We start from the raw sequence: 24,142 nt of genomic DNA, 5'->3' as shown, positions 1-24,142 counted from the left end.
TCACTTCCTTGTAGGTTTATTCCTAGGTATTTTATTCTTTTTGATGCAATTGTGAATGGAATTGTTTTCCTGATTTCTCTTTCTGCTAGTTCATCGTTAGTGTATAGGAATGCAGCAGATTTCTCTGTATTAATTTTGTATCCTCCAACTTTGCTGAATTCAGATATTAGATCTAGTAGTTTTGGAGTGGATTCTATAGGGTTTTTAATGTACAATATGATGTCATCTGCAAACAGGGACAGTTTAACTTCTTCCTTGCCAATCTGGATGCCTTTTATTCCTTGGTGTTGTCTGATTGCCATGGCTAGGACCTCCAGTACTATGTTCAATAAAAGTGGGGAGAGTGGTCATCCCTGTCTTATTTCCAATCTTAAAGGAAAAGCTTTCAGCTTCTTGCTGTTAAGTATAATGCTGGCTGTGGGTTTGTCATATATGGCCTTTATTATGTTGAGGTACTTACCCTCTATACCCATTTTGTTGAGAGTTTTTATCATGAATGGATGTTGAATTTTGTCAGATGCTTTTTCAGCATCTATGCAGATGATTATGTGGTTTTTGTCCTTCTTTTTGTTGATGTGGTGGATGATGTTGATGGATTTTTGAATGTTGCACTATCTTTGCATCCCTGAATAAATCCTACTTGATAATGATGGATGATCTTTTGGGTGTGTTTTTGAATTCAGTTTGCTAACATTTTTGTTGAGTATTTTCGCATCTATGTTCATCAGGGATATTAGTCTGTAATTTTCTTTTTCTGTGGTGACTGCCTGGTGTTGGTATTAGAGTGAGGCTGGTGTCATAGAATGAGTTTGGGAGTATTCCCTCCTCTTCTATTTTTTGGAAAACTCTAAGGAGGATGGGTATTAGGTCTTCACTGATTGACAGAATTCAGCAGTGAAACCATCTGGTCCAGGAAATATGTGTTCTTAGGTAGTTTTTTGATTACCAATTCAATTTCCTTGCTGGTAACTGCTCTGTTCAGATTTTCTGTTTCTTTCTGGGTCACCCTTGGAAGGTTGTATTTTTCTAGAAAGTTGTCCATTTCTTCTAGGTTGTCCAATTTGTTAGCATATAATTTTTTATAGTATTCTCTAATAATTCTTTGTATTTATGTGGTGTCCATTGTGATTTTTCCTTTCTCTTTTCAGTTTCTGTTTATGTGTATAGACTCTTTGTTTCTTGATAAGTCTGGCTAGGGGATTATCTATTTTGTTTATTTTCTCTAAGAACCAGCTCCTGCTTTGATTGATTCTTTCTACTGTTTCATTCTACTCAATTTTATTTGTTCCTGCTGTCATCTTTATTATGTCCTTCCTTCAACTGACTTTGGGCCAGATTTGTTCTTCTTTTCTAGTTTCATTAGATGTGAGTTTCGACTGTTCATATGAGATTCTTCTTCTTTCCTGAGGTACACCTGTGTTGCAATATATTTCCCTCTTAGCATGACATTCACTGTATCCCACAGATTTTGTGGTGTTGAATCATTGTTGTCATTTGTCTCCATATTTTGCTTGATCTCTGTTTTTATTTGGTCATTGATCCATTGATTATTTAGGAGCATGTTATTAAGCCTCCATGTGTTTGTGCGCTTTTTCATTTTCTTTGTGTAATTTATTTCTAGTTTCATACCTTTGTGATCTGAGATGCTGGTTAGAACAATTTCAATATTCTCGAATTTACTGAGGCTGTTTTTGTGGCTAGTATATGATGTATTCTTGAAAATGTCCCAATTGCACTTAGGAACAATGTATATTCTGTTGCTTTTGGATGGAGCATTCTGTAGTTGTCCGTTAGGTCCATCTGTTCTAATACGTTGTTCAGTGCCTCTGTGTCCTTACTTATTTTCTGTCTGGTTGATCTGTCCTTTGGAGTGAGTTGTGTGTCGAAGTTTTCTGAAATGATTGCATTACATTCTATTTCCCCCTTTAATTCTGTTGGTATTTGTTTCACATATGTAGGTGATCCTGTGTGGGGTGCATAGATATTTATAATAATTATATCCTCTTGTTGGACTGACTCCATCATTATGTAACATCCTTCTTTGTCTCTTGTGACTTTGTTTTGAAGTCTAATTTTTGTGATACAAGTACTGCAACTCCTGCTTTATTCTCCATATTAGTTGCATGAAATATCTTTTTCCATCCTTTCACTCTTAGTCTGTGTATGTCTTTGGGTTTAAAGTGAGTCTCTTGTAGGCAGCATATAGATGGGTCTCGTTTATTTATCCACTCAGTGACTCTATGTCTTTTGATTGGTGCATTCAGTCCATTTACATTTATGGTGATTATCAATAGGTATGTACTTATTGCCATTGCAGGCTTTAGATGTGTGGTTATCAAAGGTTCAGGAGTCACTTCCTTACTATCTAACAGTCTAATTTAACTCACTTAGCTATTACAAACACAATTTAAAGGTCCCTTTTTCCTCCTTTTTATTCCTCCTCCATTTTTAATATACTAGATATCATATTCTGTACTCTTTGTCTATCCCTTTTGATGACCTCTGGTGACAGCTATTTAACCTTAGGAACACTTCCATCTATAGTAGTCCCTTCAAAATACACTGTAGAGATTGTTTGTGGGAGCTAAATTCTCTCAGCTTTTGCTTATCTGGAAATTGTTTAATCCCTCCTTCAAATTTAAATGATAATCTTGCCAGATAAAGTATTCTTAGTTCAAGGCCCTTCTACTTCCTTGCATTAAATATATCATGCCACTCCCTTCTGGCCTGTAAGGTTTCTGCTGAGATGTCTTATGATAGCATGATGGGTTTTCCTTTATATGTGATCTTATTTCTCTGCCTGCTTTTAGTAGTCTGTCCTTATCCTTGATCTTTGCCATTTTAATTATTATATGTGTTGGTATTCTCTTTCTTGGATCCTTCATGTTGAGAGATCTGTGTACCTCCTTGGCCTGAGAGACTATCTCCTTCCCAGATTGGGGAAGTTTTCAGCAATTACTTCCTCAAAGACACTTTCTATCTGTTTTTTTCTCTCCTCTTCTTGTACCCCTATAAAATGAATATTGTTTCATTTGGACTGGTCACACAGTTCTCTCAGTATTCTTTCATTCCTAGAGATGTTTTCTCTCTGTGCCTCACCTTCTTTGTATTCTTCTTCCCTAATTTCTTTCTCATTTATCATCTTCTCCACTATATCTAGTCTGCTTTTAATACCCTCTACTGTGTTCTTCAATGATTGGATCTCCATCCTAAGTTCATTCCTGAGATCTTGAATATTTTTCTGTACCTCCATGAGCATATTAATTATTTTATTTTGAAATCTCTTTCTGGAAGATTCATTAGTTCAATTTCATTTGAATATTTCTCAGGTGTATTCATAATTTTGCTTTGAACCAGGTTCCTCTGACCTTTCCTAATTTTTCTGTGGTTCTCTCTATTACCCAGAAGCTCTACTCTCTGGAGCTGCTCAGCTCCTGAAGCAATGTTGGCGGTCACAGGGGAGCGGTGTTGATGCTTGGTTGGAGGAAAAAGCTGTGTCCTGCTTCCCAGCTGCCATGCCTGTCTCCACTGCCAGAACCTGTGGGCTGAACACTCAGGTGTAAGCCTCTGTGCTTTTTGTTTGGACCTGCTGTAGGCGGGCTTCCCTCTGGCTGTCTTGACGCCAGGGCATGGGATGCCGGTTTGTGAGCCTGAGCCAGGTGCAGGCTAGCCAGGAGGAAGACACAGAAGGTTGCATATCATGGTGGGGGCCCTTGGAGCTGTGTAGCCAGCCAGGGGGATGGAGCGCCTGAAGATCGTTTAAGTTCCCAACCTGCTGGGCAGAGTGCACCTGGACAATTTTGTGTACCTGTCCTTTCTCCTGAGCAGTAAGCTCTGTGCAATCCTTGCCCCTTTAGCAGTCCTCTCGCTTGCAGGAAGTCTCTCAGACTGCCCACCTAGAGCAGCCGGATATGGATCCCTGTTTTCCACAAGCAGCTGGAATCTCTGTCTCTCCAGGTATTCCACCTGTCTTAGCTTTCCAACCTCACTAAATCACAAGAGCAGCATGCAATGTAGGTTTATGCTCCCAGACGAGAACTCTAGAGCTAGGTGTTCAGCAGTCCCAGGCCTCCACTCCCTCCCTGCTCTGTTTCTCTTCCTCCCACCAGTGAGCAGGGTGGGGGAAGGGCTTTGGCCCCACATGGTCACTGCTTTCGTATGTTACCCTGTTCCATGAGGTCTGCTCTTTTCTCCAGGTGTGTGCAGTCTGGTGCACCCTCCTTCTTTCCTGTTGCTCTTTTAGGATTAGTTGTATTAAGTATTTTTTGTATTATGTGTGGTTTTAGGAGGAGGTCTCTGTCTCACCTCTCACGCTGCCATCTTTAATCCCTCAAAGGGTCTCTTATACAGTGTTATTTAGTTCCTTATTTAGTTTTCATTATAACAGTGAAGTACTGAGCAAACAGCTGTATTAGTAAAGAAAGAATTCTAACTTGTTCTCCATATTATTAGTAGCATTGTCATTTTTTTGCAACGTAACTTGATTAATATGAAGATTAAACAATTCATGGTTCGACTTTGACCTTTGAAAAATCATTGTCATGAAAGTTCTTGAATGATGTAATAATTGACATGGTTTGTTGAGAATTTCTTTATAAATTATTTTACCACAAAGTACTTCATAAATTACCTTTCTCCAAGAGAAAACAGCAAAGCATGGCAGGTATTGCTATAGGTGTCATCCCCCATTTCCCAGAATTCTGTTACTAGGCAGTATTTCAATATCCTTCTATCCTGTTATATATTTTATTTTGAAAAAAAGATTTAAAGTGAAACTAGAAGGACTGTTTCATTCAAAAATGGCAAATTAGGAAATGAACATAAGCCCTCCTGCTGAAAACAACTAAATAAAGCAAAAGAAAACATTTTCAATTACTCTTAAAAGAACTGAAGTTACCAGAGAACTAGAACTAGAGCAAACAATGTTAAACTTCATGTGGAACTCCAAGTACCCCAAATAGCCAAAGCAATCTTAGGAAAGAACAAAACTGGGGGAATCACGCTCCGTGATTTCAAGTTATAGTACAAAGCTATATTAATCAAAACACTATGATACTTGCACAAGAACAGACCAAGAACAGATCAAGGAATAGAATAGAGACTCCAGAAATAAACCAACACATATGGGGTCTGTTAATATGACAAAGGAAATAAGAATATACAAAGGAGAAAAGACAGTCTGTTCAGTAACTGGTGCTGGGAAAAGCAGACAACTACAAGCAAGAGAATGAAACTGGATTGGAGTCTATCATCATACAGAAGAGAAATGGATTAAAGACCTAAATATAAGACAAGAAACCATAAAACTCTCAGCAGAAAACAGGCAAAAATCTCTTGAACATAAGCATGAGTAGTTTTTTTCTGGACAGATCTCCCCAGGCAAAGGAAACAAAAGTAAAAATAAACAAATGAGAATACATCAAACTAAACTGCTTCTACAGAGCGAAGGCCATTATCAACAAAACAAAAAGGCAACATGGTGAATACAAGAACATATTCATAAGTGATATATTAAATAAGGTGTTAACATCCAAAACATATAAATAACTCATACAACTCAATACCAAAAAATCCTCCAAATAACCAATTAAAAAATGGGCAGAGGATCTGAACAGACACTTCTCCAAAGAAGATATTCAGATGGCCAACAGGCACATGAAGAGATGCTCCACATTACTAATCATCAGGGACATGTAAATCAAAACCACAATGAGACATCATCTCACACCAGTCAGAATGTCCATTGTCCAAAAGACAAGAAATAACAAGTACTAGTGAGGATGGGGAGAAAAGGGAACTGTTCTACATTACTGGCAGGAATGTAAATTGGTGTAGCCACTATGGAAAGCAGTATCAAGTTTCCTCGAAAACTAAAAATAGAAATACCATATGACCCAGTAACTCCAAGTTTACCTGAAGAAAACAATACCAGCTTCAAAAAGATGTATGTACCCCTATGTTTATTTCCTAATTACTTAAAATAGCCAAGATATGGAAGCAGCCAAAGTGTCCACCAATACATGAATGGATAAAGAAGACATGGTTCACACAATGGAATATTATTCAGCCATAAAAAAGAAAGCAATCTTGCCACTTGTGACAACATGGATGGACATAATGAGTATTATGCTAAGTGAAATAAGCCAGGTGTTGAAAGACAAATACCATACGATCTCACTTATATGTGAAATCTAAAAACAAAACAAAACAAAATGAACACAACAGCAGTAGGCTCATAGACACTGAGAAGGGACTGGTGGTCACTATGGGGGAGGGATTGGGGTACGTGGGTGAAATAGGTGAAAGGAACAAGGAGGCACAAAATCTTAATCATAATATAAATTAGTCATGGGGATGAAAGTCCAGCATAGAGAATATAGTCAATAGTTCTGTAACATCTTTCTATGTTGACAGATAGTTACTACACTAGTTGAGTGAGGATTTAAATAATGTATAGAATTGTTTAATAACTGTGTCGTATACTGGAAGCCAATACGAGATTGCATGTCAACTATACTTCAATAAAAAATATGAAAAATATATGAAAGAAGACACCAAATTACAGAGAGTAGTATTCCATTTAGATAAAGTTCAAAACCAGACATGTTTAAACTAATGCATATTACTTGGGGATGTACCCTTAGGGGATAAAACTACAAAGCAAAGTTAAGAAGTAGTTTCCAAAAAGTCAAAGTAATAGTTTATCTAAATATTAATAGAAAAGTATGATTGGCAAAATAAGGTGGGTGGTTCAGATGGCTCTGGGATGTTGGCAATGTTCTATTTGTCAACTAGTAGTTACTGGGGATTTTGCCATTATAATTATTCATTCTCTGCAAGTGTGTTTTATCTAAATTTCTGCATTATATTATATAAAGCAAAAGGTTTTTTAAATGTCCAGTTAATTTGCATAACAGAAAATATCCAAATAGTGTGAGAAATGTCCCCACAAACTAGCACTGTCAATATTCACCACTGAGATTTAAAATACATTTCATTCCTTTTAAAAGAGGACTTTTCACAAAGAAGACAATAAATTATTTCACATGACATGACTAAAACAGCATAGTTTTATAAAGGCAATCCTCACCATCTGAAAAATAATATAAACTATTTTGGAACTATGATTATCCAATTTTTCCCTTTTTTTTTTACTGATATATATACTAAGAAGCGCAGATTTAGCTGTTCTACTTAATGAATTTGGACAACTGCACACAACTATTTTACCAATACCTAAAATGAAATACATGCTTTTTCTTTTCCTTAATTCTTTTTTATAAGTTCAAATCATATAAAAATTGAATTTGCCAGATTCTTGAAATAACAATTCCATTTTTCTTACACTAGTCTTCTAATGCAAACTAGTTAAAGAAGGTATGAAAAACATTTCATTTTACTGTGGGCCATATGATACATGTCACCTTTTAACGAAATATGAGTGTCATACAGGCTATGACAGTTACTTATCACCTGGTATGAGAAAACAACTATGTAAATTGAGAACACAGTAAGTGAGGGGATCAAAAGAAGAAGTCCCTATGATTGAATGTTTTCCAGTTCATCTCAATTGAAAAATTCCAGCTGAAAATAAGAGAAAAAAAAATAGAATCATCAAATTTGGAGGACAGGCAATGTCTAGGAGAATCTGAACACAATTCTGCTGAAAAATCTCTTGGGGATTACTGGTTTAGCTCCTCTGAATTTATGCATGTGTTAAGTAGCCACAAACCTCAGTTGGCAAACAGCAGAAAAAAGAGGGTAGGGTGGAGAAGAGGGTCTACCTTTCTACCTTCCACAGTTATTTGCTGTGGAATTTTCCAAGATGAATTTTGAAAACACCAAAGCATGGCAGGTTTTGCTATAGGTATCAAAAAGTCAACTGTGATTTGACATTTCTCAATTAAGTTCAAGTTATGAATGCTACCAGCTATGTAGTTTACTTATTTGGGTTCAAGAGATTCACAGCTGAATCTACTTAAATTTGGCAGGATTCTATAAAGTCAGGAAAGGCAACTGGACAAACTCCATGTCCAATCCATCTGCTTAAACTGTTTACTTATAGTAACAACATACAAATGTCTCATGTTACTGATAAATCACAGAAAGCTTCTGGGATCCTGTTAGTATCCACACTTAAATCCACGTTCATCATCACAGGGCAACGAGAAAGTCAATGCAAATACAAACCATGCTCATTTGGACCCTATTTAATACAATGGCAAGAATGAGGAAAATACTTTTGCACATACAAGAGTATTTTAGAAACCTATTTGAAACAAACACTTCTGCAACAAAAGGGTCCTTGGAGCAATTTATTTTAACTTGAATTTTTAAATGTAATTTTATTGAGAAATATAACATACAGAAAACTGAGAAAAATTAGAAAACTTAGAAGTATAATTTAAAGAACAAGTATAATTTGAACATTGTGCAATCGCCATCTGATCAAGAAAAAGACCAGAAATGTTCAAGACACCACCTGGGTAAACCTTCCTGATCACACCCACTACCCTCCTCTCTGAATGACTACTTTCATGATTTTTATGATAAATATTTTCTGTATTTTCTTTATAGTTTTACCACCTATGTATCCATCCCACAACCACATAGGTAATTTTGTCTATTCTTGAACTTTATGCAATTGGAACTGTAATAGTATATATACGAAGTTTTTTTGGTGACTTGTTTCTCTCACTAAACATTGTGAGATACAGTCATAGCTGTAGTTCACTAATTTTTATTGTGGAATAATACTCCATTATAAGAACATCTGATGATTTATATATTAGGATGGATGTTGATGGGTATTTGGGCTATTTTCCATATTTTGTGATTATAAAAAATGCTGCCATTGAACACTTGTGTACATGTCTCCAGGTGCACATAAGCAGTGGCTTCTCCAGAGTATAGTCCTAGAAGCAAAATATTATAGGCCTGTAGCTTTACTTAATAGCCAAATGGTTTCTGTAGCGGCAATACCAACTTATATTATCACGGACAGCATATGAGCATTCCCACTGTTCAACACCCTTGCCAATACTTGGTATTTTCTGTCTTTAATTTTTGCCATTCTGATAGGTGAATCATAGAATTACACTAAGTTTTTAATTTGTATTTTCCTGATTATTACAGAGATTGACTATCTTTGCATTTGTTTATTGGCTATTTAGATTTCTCCTTTTAGAATGCCTATTCTCTTGCCCATTTTCCTACAGGGTTGTCTTTTTCTCATTAACTTGTAGGAATTCCTTTTAAACTATGGATACCACTCCTTTGTGGGTTATACATATAAAGATCTCGCATTCTTTTGTTAGTCTTTTTAATTGTTTTCTTGTGTCTTTCAATGAACAAAAGTTCCTGTGTTAACTGCAAATTTATCAACAGCTCCCTTTATGGTTATGTCTTTTGTGTCCTTTTCTCTTCCAGGCAAAGTTCCAAAGTCAAGACAATATTCTTTTATGTTATCTCTTAAAAGTTTATTGTTTTTTACATTTAAATCCATCTAGAATTAATTTGTTTATAATGTGAAGTAGGGTCAAGTTTCACTTTTTAAAAATAAGGATATTAAATCATTACGGCATCACTCACAAAATAGACCGTACTTCCTCAATACTTTGCAGTGCCTTTTTCTACATTTAAGTTTCTCACATATCAGGCAACCAGCACATACATTAAACGGGACTGTGAGTTAATTCAATTATGTTCTATTCTTCTTTTTCTCTATCTTTGCTCCAACAGCACACTATCTGAATTACTGCAGCTTTAGAGTAAGTGTTGATACCTGGTAAAGTAAATCCTCCCATATTATACTTTAACAGTGTTTTGGACATTACTGGATCTTTGAAATTCCGTATTTTTAGAACTGCATTTCAACTTCAACAAAATAAAGTTTTAATTTCATAATATAAACAATTCTAATAGGATTGCACTGAATCTACAAGTCACTTTGGAGACAAAAGAGATATTTGTGTTTACTACAGTGATTATACAATTCATGAATATGACAGATTTATTCCTAGATACTGAATGTTTTGATGATGAATACAATTTGTTTTCATATACTGTCTTGGCACCTAGTAGCCCTGTTAAACTTTGTCAGCTTATGGAATTAGTTATACTTTGTTTTTGGTACATACAATTCATCAGATTTAAGGCAATTCCATTCTACTCCTAGTTTATAATGATTAATTGATTTGTTGAACTTAGCAACTGCTTTTGCTTCATCTTTTGAAATTGTTTTTCTCTTCTCTTCTGTTAAGATGATAAGTTATGACTTATTTTCCAATGTTAAAATAACTTGATTATCTTGAATAATTCCAACTTTCTTGTGATATATTATTATTTCTATACACTGCATGATTGTCTGCCAAAATTTTCTTTAGGGATTTTTTTTATATTGTTAATGTACAATTACTTGAACAGCATTATGGTTACTAGACTCCCCCTATTGTCAAGTGCTCCCCACATACCCCATTACAGTCACTGTCCATCAGCATAATTAGATGCTATAGAATCACTGTCTTCTGTATATACTGCATTCTTCATGTCCACATCCCCCAACATTATGTGTGCTAAAAGTAATGCCCTGTTTTCCCCCTTACTATCCCTTCCCACCCATCCTCCCCAGTCCCTTTCCCTTTGGTAAGTGTTAGTCCATTCTTGGGTTCTGTGAGTCTGCTGCTGTTTTGTTCCTTCAGTTTTGCTTTATTCTTACACTCCACATATGAGTGAAATCATTTGATACTTGTCTTTCTCCACATAGCTTATGTCACTGAGCATAATACCCTCTGGCTCCATCCATGTTCTTGTAGATGGTAGGATTTGTTTTCTTCTTATGGCTGAATAATATCCCATTGTGTATATGTACCACATCTTCTTTATCCGTTGAACTACAGATGAACACTTAGGTTGCTTCCATTTCTTGGCTATTGTAAATAGTGCTGTGATAAACATAGGGGTGCATATGTCTTTTTCAAATTGGGCTGCTGCATTCTTAGGGTAAATTCCTAAGAGTGAAATTCCTGGGTAAAATGGTATTTCTATTTTGAACTTTTTGAGGAACCTCCATTCTGCTTTCCACAATGGTTGAATGAGTTTACATTCCCACCAGCAGTGTAGGAGGGTTCCCCTTTCTCCACATCCTCATCAACATTTGTTGTTGTTTGTCTTTTGGATATTGAACATCCTAACTGGTGTGAGGCGATACCTCATTGTGGTTTTAATTTGTATTTCCCTGAGGTGGAGCATCTTTTCATGTGTCTACTGGCCATCTGAATTTCTTCTTTGGAAAAGTATCTGTTCACATCCTGTGCCCATTTTCTTACTGGATTGTGTGGTTTTTGTTTGCAGAGGTGTGTGATCTCTTTATATACTTTGGATGTCAACCCTTTATCGGATCTGCCATTTATGAATATATTCTCCCATACTGTAGGATACCATTTTGTTCTACTGACAGTATCCTTTGCAGCACAGTTTTTCAGCTTGATATAGTCCCACTTGTTCATTTCTGCTTTTGTTTCCCTTGCCCAGGGAGATATGTTCATGGAGAAGTTGCTCATGTTTATGTCCAAGAGATTTTTGTCTATATTTTTTTCTAACAGTTTTATGGTTTCATGACTTACATTCAGGTCTCTGATCCATTTCAAATTTACTTTTGTGTATGGGGTTAGACAATAATCCAGTTTCATTCTCTTACATGTAGCTGTCCAGTTTTGCCAACACCAGCTGTTGAAGAGGCTGTCATTTCCCCATTGTATTTCCATGGCTCCTTTATCATATATTAATTGACCATATATGTTTGGGTTTATATCTGGACTCTCTAGTCTGTCCCACTGATCTATGCATCTGTTCTTGTGCCAGTACCAAACTGTCTTGATTACTGTGGCTTTGTAGTAAAGCTTGAAGCTGGGTAGCGAGATCCCCCCCACTTTATTCTTCCTTCTCAGGATTGCCTTGCCTATTCAGGGTCTTTTGGGGTTCCATTTGAATTTTAGAACTATTTGCTCTAGTTCATTGAAGAATGCTGTAGGTATTTTGATAGGGATTGAACTAAATCTGTAGACTGCTTTAGATGGGATGGCCATTTTGAAAATATTAATTCTTCCTAGCCAAGAGCATGGGATGAATTTCCATTTATTAGTGTCCTCTTTAATTTCTTATAAGAGTGTCCCATAGTTTTCAGGGTATAGGTCTTTCACTTCCTTGGTTAGGTTTATTCCTAGGTATTTTATTCTCTTTGATGCAATTGTGAATGGAATTATTTTCCTGATTTCTCTTTCTGCTAGTTCATTGTTAGTGTATAGGAATGCAACAGTTTTCTGTGTATTAATTTTGTATCCTGCAACGTTGCTGAATTCAGATATTAGATCTAGTAGTTTTGGGGTGGATTCTTTCTGATTTTTTATGTACAATGCTATGTCATCTGCAAACAGGGACAGTTTGACTTCTTCCTTGCCAATCTGGATGCCTTTTATTTCTTGGTGTTGTCTGATTGCCATGGCTAGGACCTGCAGGACTATGTTGTATCAAAGTGGGGAAAGTGGGCATCCTTGTCTTGTTCCCGATCTTAAAGGAAAAGCTTTCAGCATCTCGCTGTTAAGTATAATGTTGTCTGTGGGTTTGTCATATACCTTTATTATGTTCAGGTATTTGCCCTTTATACCCATTTTGGTGAGAGTTTTTATCATGAATGGATGTTGAATTTTCTCAAATGCTTTTCAGCATCTATGGAGATGATTATGTGGTTTTTGTCCTTTTTGTTCGTGTGGTGGATGATGTTGATGGATTTTCGAATGTTGTACCATCCTTGCATCCCTGGGATTAATCCCACTTGATCATGATGGATGATCTTTTTGATGTATTTCTTAATTTGGTTTGCTAATATTTTGTTGAGTATTTTTGTATCTATGTTCATCAGGGATATTGGTCTGTAACTTTCTTTTTTTGTGGTGTCTTTGCCTGGTTTTGGTATTAGGGTGATGCTGGCTTCATAGAATGAGTTTGGGAGTATCCCCTCCTCTTCTATTTTTTGGAAAACTTTAAGGAGGATGGGTATTAGGTCTTCACTAATTGTCTGATAAAATTCAACACTGAAACCATGCAGTCTAGGAGTTTTGTTCTTAGGTAGGTTTTTTCTTACCAATTCCATTTCATTGCTGGTAATTGGTCTATTCACATTTTCTGTTTCTTCCTGGGTCCCCTTTGGGAGGATGTATTTTTCTAGAAAGTTATCCATTTCTTCTAGGTATCCAGTTTGTTGTCATATAATTTTTCATAGTATTCTCTCATAATTCTTTGTATTTCTGTGGTGTCCATTGTGATTTTTCCTTTCTCATTTCTGATTCTGTTTATGTGTGTAGAGTCTCTATTTTTCTTGATTAGTCTGGCTTGGTGTTTATTTTGTTTATTTTCTCTAAGAACCAGCTCCTGCTTTCATTGATTCTATTGTTTTATTCTTTTCTACTTTATTTATTTCTGCTTTAATCTTTATTATGTCCCTCCTTCTACTGACTTTGGGACTCATTTGTTCTTCCTTTTCTAGTTTCATTAATTGTGAGTTTAGCATGTTCATCTGGGATTGTTCGTCTTTCCTGACGTAGGCCTGTATTGCAGTATATTTCCCTCTTAGCACAGCCTTTGCTGGGTCCCACAGGTTTTGTGGTGTTGAATTATTGTTGTCATTTGTCTCCATATATTGCTTGATCCCTGTTTTTATTTGGTCATTGGTCCACTGATTATTTAGGAGCATGTTATTAAGCCTCCATGCATTTGTGGGCTTTTTCGTTTTCTTTGTGTAATTTATTTCTTTCATACCTTTGTGATCTGAGAAGCTGGTTGGTACAATTTCAATGTTTTTTAATTTACTGAGGCTGTTTTTGTGGCCTAGAATATGATCTGTTCTTGAAAATGTTCCATGTGCACTTGAGAAGAATGTGTATACTGTTTCTTTTGGATGAAGTGTTCTGTAGATGTCCATTAGGTCCATCTGTTCTAATATGTTGTTCAGTGCCTCTGTCTCTACTTATTTTCTGTCTGGTTGAACTGTCCTTTGGAGTGAGTGGTGTGTTGAAGTCTCCTAGTATGAATGCATTGCATTCTATTTCCCCCTTTATTCTGTTGGTATTTGTTTCACATATGTAGGTGCTCCTGTGTTAGGAGCATAGATATTTATAATAGTTATATCCTCTTGTTGGACTGAGCTCTTTATCATTATGTAATGTCCTTTTTTGTCTCTTGTGACTTTCTTTGTTTTGAAGTCTATTTTGTCTGATCCAAGTACTGTAACTCCTGCTTTTTTCTCCCTCTTAGTTGGATAAATATCTTTTTCCATCCCTTCACTTTCAGTCTGTGTATGTCTTCGGGTTTGAGGTGAGTCTCTTGTAAGCAGCATACAGATGGGTCTTGTTTTTCAATCCATTTAGTGACTGTATGTCTTCTGATTGGTGCATTCAGACCCTTTACCTTTAGGGTGGTTATTCACAGGTATTTACTTATTGCCATTGCAGGCTTTAGATTCATGGTTACAAAAGGTTCAAGGGTAATTCCCTTACTATCTAACAGTCTAATTTAACTCACTCTGTGTGCTATTATGAACACAACCTAAAGGTTCTTTTTTTTCCCTCCTTTTTCTTTCTCATCCATTCTTTGTATATTATGAATCATATTGTGTGCTCTTTGTCTGGCCCTTGGGTGACATCTATTTAGCCTTTCAAAACTTCCTTCTGTATGAATCCCTCCAAAATGCACTGTAGAGGTGGTTTGTGTGAGGTAAATTCTCTCAACTGTTTCTTATCTGAAAATTGTCTAATCCCTCCTTCAAATTTAAATGATAACCTTGCCGGGTATAGTATTCTTGGTTCAAGGTCCTTCTGCTTCATTGCATTAAACATATCATGCCACTCCCCTTTGGCCGTTAAAGTTTCTGTTGAGAAGTCTGATGATAGCCTGGTGGGTTTTCCTTTGTAGGTGATCTTTTTTCTCTCTCTAGCTGCTTTTAAACTTCTGTCTTTATTCTTGATCTTTGCCATTTTAATTATTGTATGTCTTGGTGTTGCCTTCCTTGGGTCCCTTGTGTTGGGAGATCTGTGTACCTCCATGGCCTGAGAGACTATCTTCTTCCCCAGATTGGGGAAGTTTTCAGTAATTACTTCCTCAAAGACACTTTCTATCCCTTTTTCTCTCTCTTCTTCTTCTGGTACCCCTATAATACGAATATTGTTCCATTTGGATTTGTCACACAGTTCTCTCAGTATTCTTTCATTCTTAGAGATTCTTTTTTCTCTCTGTATCTCAGCTTCTTTGTGCTCTCTTCTCTAATATCTATTCCATTTACTATCTCTTCTACTACATCTCATCTGCTCTTAAACTCCTCCATTGTATGTTTCATTTCAGATATGGAATTTCTTAATGACTGTGTTTAGGGATTTTGAGCCCAAGTTTGTGAATGAGATTGCCTAGTGATTTGTTTTCCTCCAGGTTCATTATGATGTCTACAGTTATGGATTTCCTTTATGGCCCTGCTTGGAATTCATTGGGCTTCTTGAATCTGTGGTTTGATGTATAAGTTTTTGAAAGTTGTAAATGATAATCACTTCAAGTGCTGTTTCTGCTTTAACTATTCTCTCCTCCTGAGAAATTATAAATTAATTAGACAATTTTCACTATATATTATATGCCTCTCAGACTCTTTTTATCTATTTCCCATAACTTGGTGTTTCAGTCTGGATTCCTATAACCTATCTTAAAAGTACACTAATTCTCTCTTCAGCTGCTTTATTCTGCTGTTACCTTACCTACAGTTGTTTTAGCTTTGACTACTACAATACTCAGTTCTTAAATTTGTTTTCTTTCAAATGTTTTATACCTTTTAAAATATTATGAAATATTTATATCCTTAAATATAGAATGCATAGTTCTGGAGTTCCTGTTGGACTGTTTCTACTGATTTTTATCCATGTTTCTTTTCCCTTTATATGCTTAATTACCATTCTCTGTCAGATAGATTCTGCATTTGAAAACTATTTTGTTGAAATAATTTGTGACTTAGGTTGATGGAATCTTCATCCAGAGTAGATTTTCTATTTGCTTCTATTAGGCACCTGTGGTTATTATGAATCTCAGATTATTTTATTGGTTTTTTCAGTGATTGGGATTTTCCCAGCCACCGGATGATTTGAAGTTGAACTGTAGTTGTTCAAGGACTGGCCTACTTCCTTCTCTCTAGTGCACTCCTTTAAGATTCCAAACCCCAATGGAGTTTTTGCCACAGTCCCTGCCATTGACAGTCTTAGACTCCAACATTTTTGCTCCATCAGTTCTGCAACAATATGAAAAGTACTACTCAGCCTCTCATCTACCTCTTTTGGATCATAAATTATACTCAGCCCCAAAATGCCATGTTCCCAGATCATGACCCAGTAATTCTTTCCCACTTTGTTAGCAATTCAGTTCCAGTTTGTATTTTGCCTAGCTTTAATTAACTGCTTTCAGTGGGAGAACTGTTCTGAATTGCCTACTGTCCCTATTGTTGGGACCGTAACTATAAATATATTCAAGCTTGCCTTTATTTTCCTTAAAAGATGAAAACATTGTTTTATAGGCCATGACTGGTATTTGCAAAGCCTTGCAGTACAAGTTTCTGTTTGATTTTACTCATAATGATTTACTTTTGTACTTGTTGCTTTTGTTGTTGTGGCTACTTGTACTTGTAAAATAATTTGGCAGAAATTATCCAAGGTCTAGGATAAAGGTGTCTTCTTCCAATGAGGACTTGCATTTCCTTCTGCCAGGTTCCTAGGCATACCACTCATCAATCTAGGACTACTTTATAAACTCAAACCACCAACTGAAATGATACAGGTGATGTAAATTTGGGCTCCAAATATACACCAGGACTGGATTATGCTTTTAACTTCTGTACTCTGCCAAGGCATTTCCCTTTAAGTATGGGGTGAAAGAGTTCATGATCAGGTCACGGAATAGGCTATGGTGGTCTTATCTTCATGAAGGGAAAACTCCTACTAGACTTCATACCTTAGGCAGCCATTTCACTTTTATTTTTGTCTCCACACCCCATGAGATTTGCAAAATTGTGACTCATATATACCAACCTGGTAAATGCTCCTGGGACATCCAGTTATAAGCACAACTTTCTAAATTCTTGCTTTTTCTTTGGCCATAATTCTTATGTTTCTTCTTGACTCACTGATGCTTTTAAGAAAATTACTTTTTATTTTTCCGGCATTTTAAAATATTTTTGTTGGTAGAATGAATCAAGTATCCTAGATCACCATATTTCTTACAGAAGTTTGTTAAAAAGAATAACATGTAAGAAAGCTAGCAAACTTTTTTAACTAAGGTATCATTGATACACAATCTTATGAAGGTTTCACATGAGGAACATTGTGGTTACTACATTCACCCCCATCATCAAGTCCCCCTGCACACCCCACTGCAGTCACCGCCCATCAGTGCAGCAGGGAGCTGTAGAGTCACTACTTGCCTTCCCCGTGCCCCCGCCACCGTGTGGGTGCTGATCATCACACCCCTTATTCCCCTTCTCCCTCCTTCCCCCCCAGCCCCTTCCCTTTGGTGACCACTTGTCCCTTGGAGTCTGTGGGTCTGCTGCTGTTTTGTTCCTTCAGCAAACATTGTATTTCTGAACAGAACCACAGAACCCAAATGCCAGAAGAAACCTGAGATACACGGGAAGGACTATAAAACCCAGGTCTCCTCAGTTTCCCGACATCTTCCAAGAGCGTTTTTGTACATCACAAGTTTAACCCATTAGCTCTAAAGTAGTTCTGGAATTTCAGAAAAATTACCTAAAGAACATTGTGTCAAAGCAAAAGTAACATAAAATATCAATGTGTTGATGTCTAAATTAAGAGGATAAAAACCCAAGTTCGTCTCTCACCAGTCCTCAGGGAGTGCTGCCCAAGCTCCGCCAGTCCCCCCCATGTCACTTTTAGGCTGACTTCAAATCCTTCACTGGGTACTTGGCTTTGGCTAAAATGATTTTATGAATTCAGGCAGTTTTCCAAACAAAAAAGAATGATTATTTGCAATTCCTAGACTGAAATCATAAATATCACCAGCTGAATTACACTGAGATGTCAGTAGAACTCTATGAACAGAATAACACATAAAGTGAGCCTGTCTTGGCTAGGTAAAAAAGATTTTAGTTATAAAAGTAGCAAAAGACTCTTCTTGTAGGTAAGTTTAGACTCTTTGTTGGCTCTGCAGTGTATACTCTGAGGACAACTGTACAGCAAGGTTCCTGACACAGAACATTTAGACAGGGAGCCAGACTACATTTTTCTCTCCCCCCCTTAAATTATAAGTGATCAGTGGTATTATAGTTAATTGCCCCTTTGTGAATGAAGTAACTTTATTTTTTCATATGGAAAACTTTCGTACACAGATCATTTTACTTTTTCCTCAAAAATTCTGTGATTACTTTAATCTAAAATAATAGAGATAAGGCACACATAATGGTATCTTAAAGCAAGTGACTTTTAGTTCAAAGTATAAGAACCTTTTATGAAAATTTATGAATATAAGCTAACTTTAAAACAGAGATTCAAACACTCCATATAGCACATGTCTGATAATTACCAGTTTCTGAATTTGCTGACACCCTGAGAGGGATGTGTTATAAAGAAGAACTGACTCTATGTGGCTTTGCCATAATGCCACTGTGATTATGGTGCTTGCAGTCCTAGAGAGGACTGAATTGTCCGATGCAAAAAAGCAGCTGCATACTACCTTGCTAAGCTGTCATTCACCCATCTGAGAGCCCATTAATTCCACTCCTGAGGCAGACACCCTAGACAAGAACAATGATCCTCAAAAGTATGATCTTTGGAACAGCAGCATGAGTGTCCCAAAGTGTAACAGTGGGAACTTGTTAGATATACAAGTTCTGGGGCCACTGCAGGCCTACTGAACTAGAAATCCAAGGTGGGGCCCAGAAATCTGTGTTTTAACAAGTCCTCCAGGCAATTCTGATGCAGACTGGCTGAAAATCCTCCCTTTAGAGAAATTTTTGTTCATTTGCTCGGATACAAGAACATTTGATCAGATTGTTCTAATAGCTCCTCTCTTTCTCTCTCTCCCTCCCTCTTATACTCTTTCTCACTCCCTCATATGCACACACACATACACACATCTAATCCTGAAAACAAATGTTCATTGTCAGGAGAATGGATAAAAAACTTCCGGCACTGACACAATGAGGTACTTACTATATAACAGAGAAAATAAACGAAAAGCAGCTACATTTTTTTTTTAAGCTTAAATAAAACTTAGAGCCATAATTTTGATTGAAAAAATCATAAGTCTACAGTATGATATTGTATAAAGGTCAAATATAAGCAAAACTAAATATTAATTAACAATACGTTTATGTGATAAAGCAACAAAGCTATTTTTAAAAAACAAAGAAATGCTACCTTTGTAACTCTGTACAGTGATTCCCTCAGAGGGAGCAGAGGCAGGGGGATGGGCTGAGGAAGGATCCTACTGGCAAGTCGGGTGATGAGTTCACAGGTGTTTACTATATTTATGTTATTTTAATAACTACATGCTTTTGTAGATATCAAATAGTATATAATAAATATTAAACCAAGAAAACAAAAGCAAAGATGACCAAAAATAAGAAACCAGCTATAAGTGGTATAAACTGTGTGAACTGTGATATGTTCATTTGGTTACAAAGAATTTTTCAAGGCATGGGGAAATGCCTACGATAAGATTAGCCAGATAAAATAATGTAAAAAATGTACAGTAAAACGATTAGAAAAAAATAAAATGAAATGTCAACAGTGGGTATTACAGGAAGTTTTACTTCTTCTTTGTACCTTAAAAATTTTCTATAGTAAATAATACTTTTAAAATTAAGAATTTTCAATTGTGATTGAAACATTTAATGACTGTAAGTTATTAAAGAAAACTGCCAAATCTTCTGTTGGAAACAGGAAAAAGAATGGTGCTTTGGAAATCTGGTTGTGATTTATGAGTACTGTAATTCAGTTTTATATTTTCTGCCATAAAACAATATATATTTATTACTAAGATTCCATTTAAAACAATTTCATTTTGTGTAGCAAAAAATATGACTGAGAAAGCCACAACCTAAGGAATATATTTTTGCTATTGAGGATTTCAGTTAAAGCAACTGAAAGCAACTTCTATTTCATTAAGAAAAAATGAAAGGAATAAAATATCCCTCAAAGACTGACTGGTTTTTATAAACACATAATAAATACAGATACTGAGATGAGAGTCTGCCTGACAGGCCAATGTCCTAGTGAGAAAGAACCACAAAGATCAACGCCACAGTCCAGAGATAAGTTACATACCTCTTTTTCCAATATTCTAGCGATCTCACCTAGGGTCCGATCTAATGCAGAAACTTTATTGTTTCCCCATGAGCCACTGTCTTGTACTTGTAGTTGTTTTAGAAGATCTTTGGCTAATCGCTGAAGCCTTCAATACAAAATGAAGTGGAAGTATGACATTAATGAATTAGACTATAGTATTTTATTTTGCTAAACATTTTGAAACAAAAGTCACTTTTGTATTAGAAATTGCTTTACGGAGCACTTGAGGGGAGGAAAAAGCAAACCACTTAAGTCTGATATTACTTTGTATTCATGAACACCAATCTATTCTTCACGGCACAAAACAGAGCTAAAGGACAGTACTGTCCATCCACAGGATCACCTGGAGCACCTACTACCATCAGTGTCCGAGTGACACTTAAACTACAATAGAAATGGAGATGGGGAGAAGGTGAGATTATGATGGCAGAGAAAATGAGCATAATAATCTGAGCAGGTTCTCTTCTTTTGATTTAAATGTTCCAGGTAGGCTTGGACATGCTATAAGCATTAAAAACTCTCAAAACGTTAAACTCCTCGTGTTCCAATTTACAGGCACTGGTGACTGCCTGCCACTGCTTATGTCGCTAACTTAAGACAGCAGAGCCATTATTTGCTTTGAGTCAAGAAATGCCACATATTACCTAGATCACAGAATTCTTTAGTGAGGGGACTGTGTGTAATATTCCTTTGTAGCTCATACCTTCTGTTTCATACACTTCACTCTGAACAATCCTTTCTTTTCACTTACTAGCTTAAGCATTCTACTAACATACTCACAAGACACTCTCGCAGATCTCCCTTTTTTTCCCCTATAAGTCATCCCTTTGTTGTCATTCTTCCATTTTTATTTATGATAGATTCTGTAAGCCATCACATCACGATGACTTTCTTATAAACATGACATATTCCCTCTCTGTTGTTCTGTTGGTTACTCCTACTAACGAATTTGTAGCACTGCTAATAATTATGAAAGTTCATTCAGCTCTTACTATGGGCCAGGCAGCATCCTTGGGGTTTTGCATGCATTAATTTATCGAGCTGGATTAATACATCTGCCAGGCTTTTCCATTTTTGACCATGAGAATAAGTCAAACCATGCAAAAGACTGGTATAACTATAGATTCAGGATCTTGCTGTATCTATCTGGTCTTCTCACTCTCCACAAAGACTTGCTTTGTACATTCCACAATCTCTTCAAAACCTCACCCTTTCTTATGGTTGAGTAATATTCCATTATATATATGTACCACTCACTTTTTTTTGTTTTCATTAATATACAGTTACATAAGCAACATTGTGGTTACTAGATTCCCCCCATTATCAAGTCCCCACCACGTACCCCATTACAGTCACTGCCCATCAGCATAGTAAGATGCTACAGAATCACTACTTGTCTTCTCTGTGCTATACTGCCCTCCCCATGCTCCCCTGCTACATCATGTGTGCTAATAGTAATGCCCCTTATTCCCCTTCTCTCTTCCTTCCCACCCAACCCCCCACCTGAGTCCCCTTCCCTTTGGTAACTGTTAGTCCAATCTTAGGTTCTGTGAATCTGCTGCTGTTTTGTTCCTTCAGTTTTTCCTTTGTTCTTATGCTCCACAGATGAGTGAAATCAATTCGTACTTGTCTTTGTGCACCTGGCTTACTTCACTGAGCATAATACCCTCTAGCTCCATCCATGTTGTTGCAAATGGTAGGATTTGTTTTCTTCTTATGGCTGAATAATATCCCATTGTGTATATGTACCACATCTTCTTTATGCAATCATCTACTGATGGTCACTTAGGTTGCTTCCATGTCTTAGTTATTGTAAACAGTGCTGCAATAAACAGAGGGGTGCATATGTCTCTTTGAGACTGGGAAACTGCATTGTTAGGGTAAATTCCTAGGAGTGGAATTCCTGGGTCAAATGGTATTTCTATTTTTAGTTTTTTGAGGAACCTCCACACTGCTTTCCACAATGGTTGAACTAGTTTACATTCCCACCAGCAGTGCAGGAGGGTTCCCTTTTCTCTGCATCCTCACCAGCATTTGTTTTCCTAGTCTTTTCTATGTTGGCCATCCTAACTGGCGTGAGTTGATATAGCTCATTGCGGTTTTAATTTGCATTTCCCTGATAATTAGCAATGTGGAGTATCTTTTCATGTGCCTGTTGGCCACCTGAATTTCTTCTTTGGAGCAGTCTGTTCATATCGTCTGCCCATTTTTTAATAGGGTTATTTGATATTTGGGTGTTGAGGCATACAAGCTCTTTATATATTTTGGATGTTAACCCCTTGTCAGATATGTCATTTACAAATATATTCTCCCATTCTGTAGGATACTCTTTGGTTCTGCTGATGGTGTCCTTTGCTGTACAGAAGCTTTTTAGCATCATGTAGTCCCATTTGCTCATTTTTTATTTTGTTTCCATTGCCCAAGGAGATGCATTCAGGAAAAAGTTGCTCATGTTTATATTCAAGAGATTTTTGCCTATGTTTTCTTCTAAGAGTTTTATTGTTTCATGACTTACATTCAGGTCTTTGATCCATTTTCAGTTTACTTTTTTTGTATGGGGTTAGACAATAATCCAGTTTCATTCTCTTGCATATAGCTGCCAAGTTTTGTACCACATATTCTTTACCCAGTCTTATTTTGACAGACACTTAGGTTGCTTCCATAGCTTAGCTACTATAAAGAATGCTGCAGTAAACATAGAGGTCCACTTATCTTTTCAAATTAGTGATTTTTTGCTTTGGGTAAATTTCCAGAAGTGGAATTACTGGGTTGTATTTTTAATTTTTCAGGGAACCTCCATACTGTTTTCCATAGTGGCTGCACTAATTTGCATTCCCACCAACAGTGCACAGGGGTACCTTTCTCTCCACATCCTCCCAAGACTTGTTATCTCTTTGTCTTTTTGATACTAGCCATTCTGATTGGTGTGAGAAGATATCTCACTGTGGTTTTGATTTGCATTTCCTTGATGATTAGTGATGTGGAGCATCTTTTCATTTCTGACAACATAATACCTAGAGTGTATTATGTAAAGTGAAGTAAGTTAGAGAAAGACAAATGCCATACGATTTCACTTATATATGGAACTTAAAAACTAAAACAAATGAACAAAACAGAAATAGACTCATAAACATAGAGAACAACCTGATGATTTCCATATGGGAGGGAAAGATTGGGGCATGGTTAAAATTGGTGAAGGGGATAAAGAGGGACAAACTTCCAATTGTAAAATAAAAAGTCACAAGGATGAAAAGTACAACATAGGGAATATAGCCAATAATATTGTAATATCTTTGTATGGTGACAGGTGGTAAGCATTTCATAATCTACATAACTGTTGAATAACTATGTTATAAACCTGAAACAAATATAATATTCTATATCAACTATACTTCAATACAATTTTAAAAAACCGACACTTTCTTTTCACTCTTATTTTCATAAAAGGATTTTACATTTCGTAGAGAAAATGATTAATTATTGGAACAAGAAAATCCCTACTTTCTGCCACAAAATCTACAAACTTTCCTGCATTTCATTCATACTCTCCTTCATTTCTCCTATTACAATCAAGGAAGACTGATTTCCCCAGTATCTTGCCACACAGGCGCTGTATGTCTGAGGTATTTCTGGATCTAAACCTCTTCATCTGGCTTTAGTGTCTTTGCAAATGCACTTCATTTATTCCTTCTGAAACACTTTTGCTACCTGCAAATTACGTAGAAAATTTCTTAGTTTTCAGCTGAAATACTACTTTC

At 36.4% G+C, this 24,142-nt stretch overlaps 1 protein-coding gene across 5 annotated transcripts in view; it reads right to left on the bottom strand.

The window, feature by feature from the left end:
- Positions 1–24,142, bottom strand: part of SCAPER (S-phase cyclin A associated protein in the ER) — a 539,898-nt gene that overhangs the window by 204,511 nt on the left and 311,245 nt on the right. For all 5 annotated transcript variants that reach the window (XM_036907601.2, XM_036907605.2, XM_036907603.2 and 2 more), the window contains one exon: positions 20,364–20,490. In XM_036907601.2, the coding sequence (XP_036763496.2) occupies positions 20,364–20,490 (127 nt within the window). The remainder of the gene's footprint in view (positions 1–20,363; positions 20,491–24,142) is intronic.

The sequence above is a fragment of the Manis pentadactyla genome, chromosome 11, assembly GCF_030020395.1.
Source record: "Manis pentadactyla isolate mManPen7 chromosome 11, mManPen7.hap1, whole genome shotgun sequence".
NCBI lineage: Eukaryota > Metazoa > Chordata > Mammalia > Pholidota > Manidae > Manis > Manis pentadactyla.
Note: the sequence above shows the minus strand (reverse complement) of the source record. Positions and strands in the feature narration are given on the sequence as shown.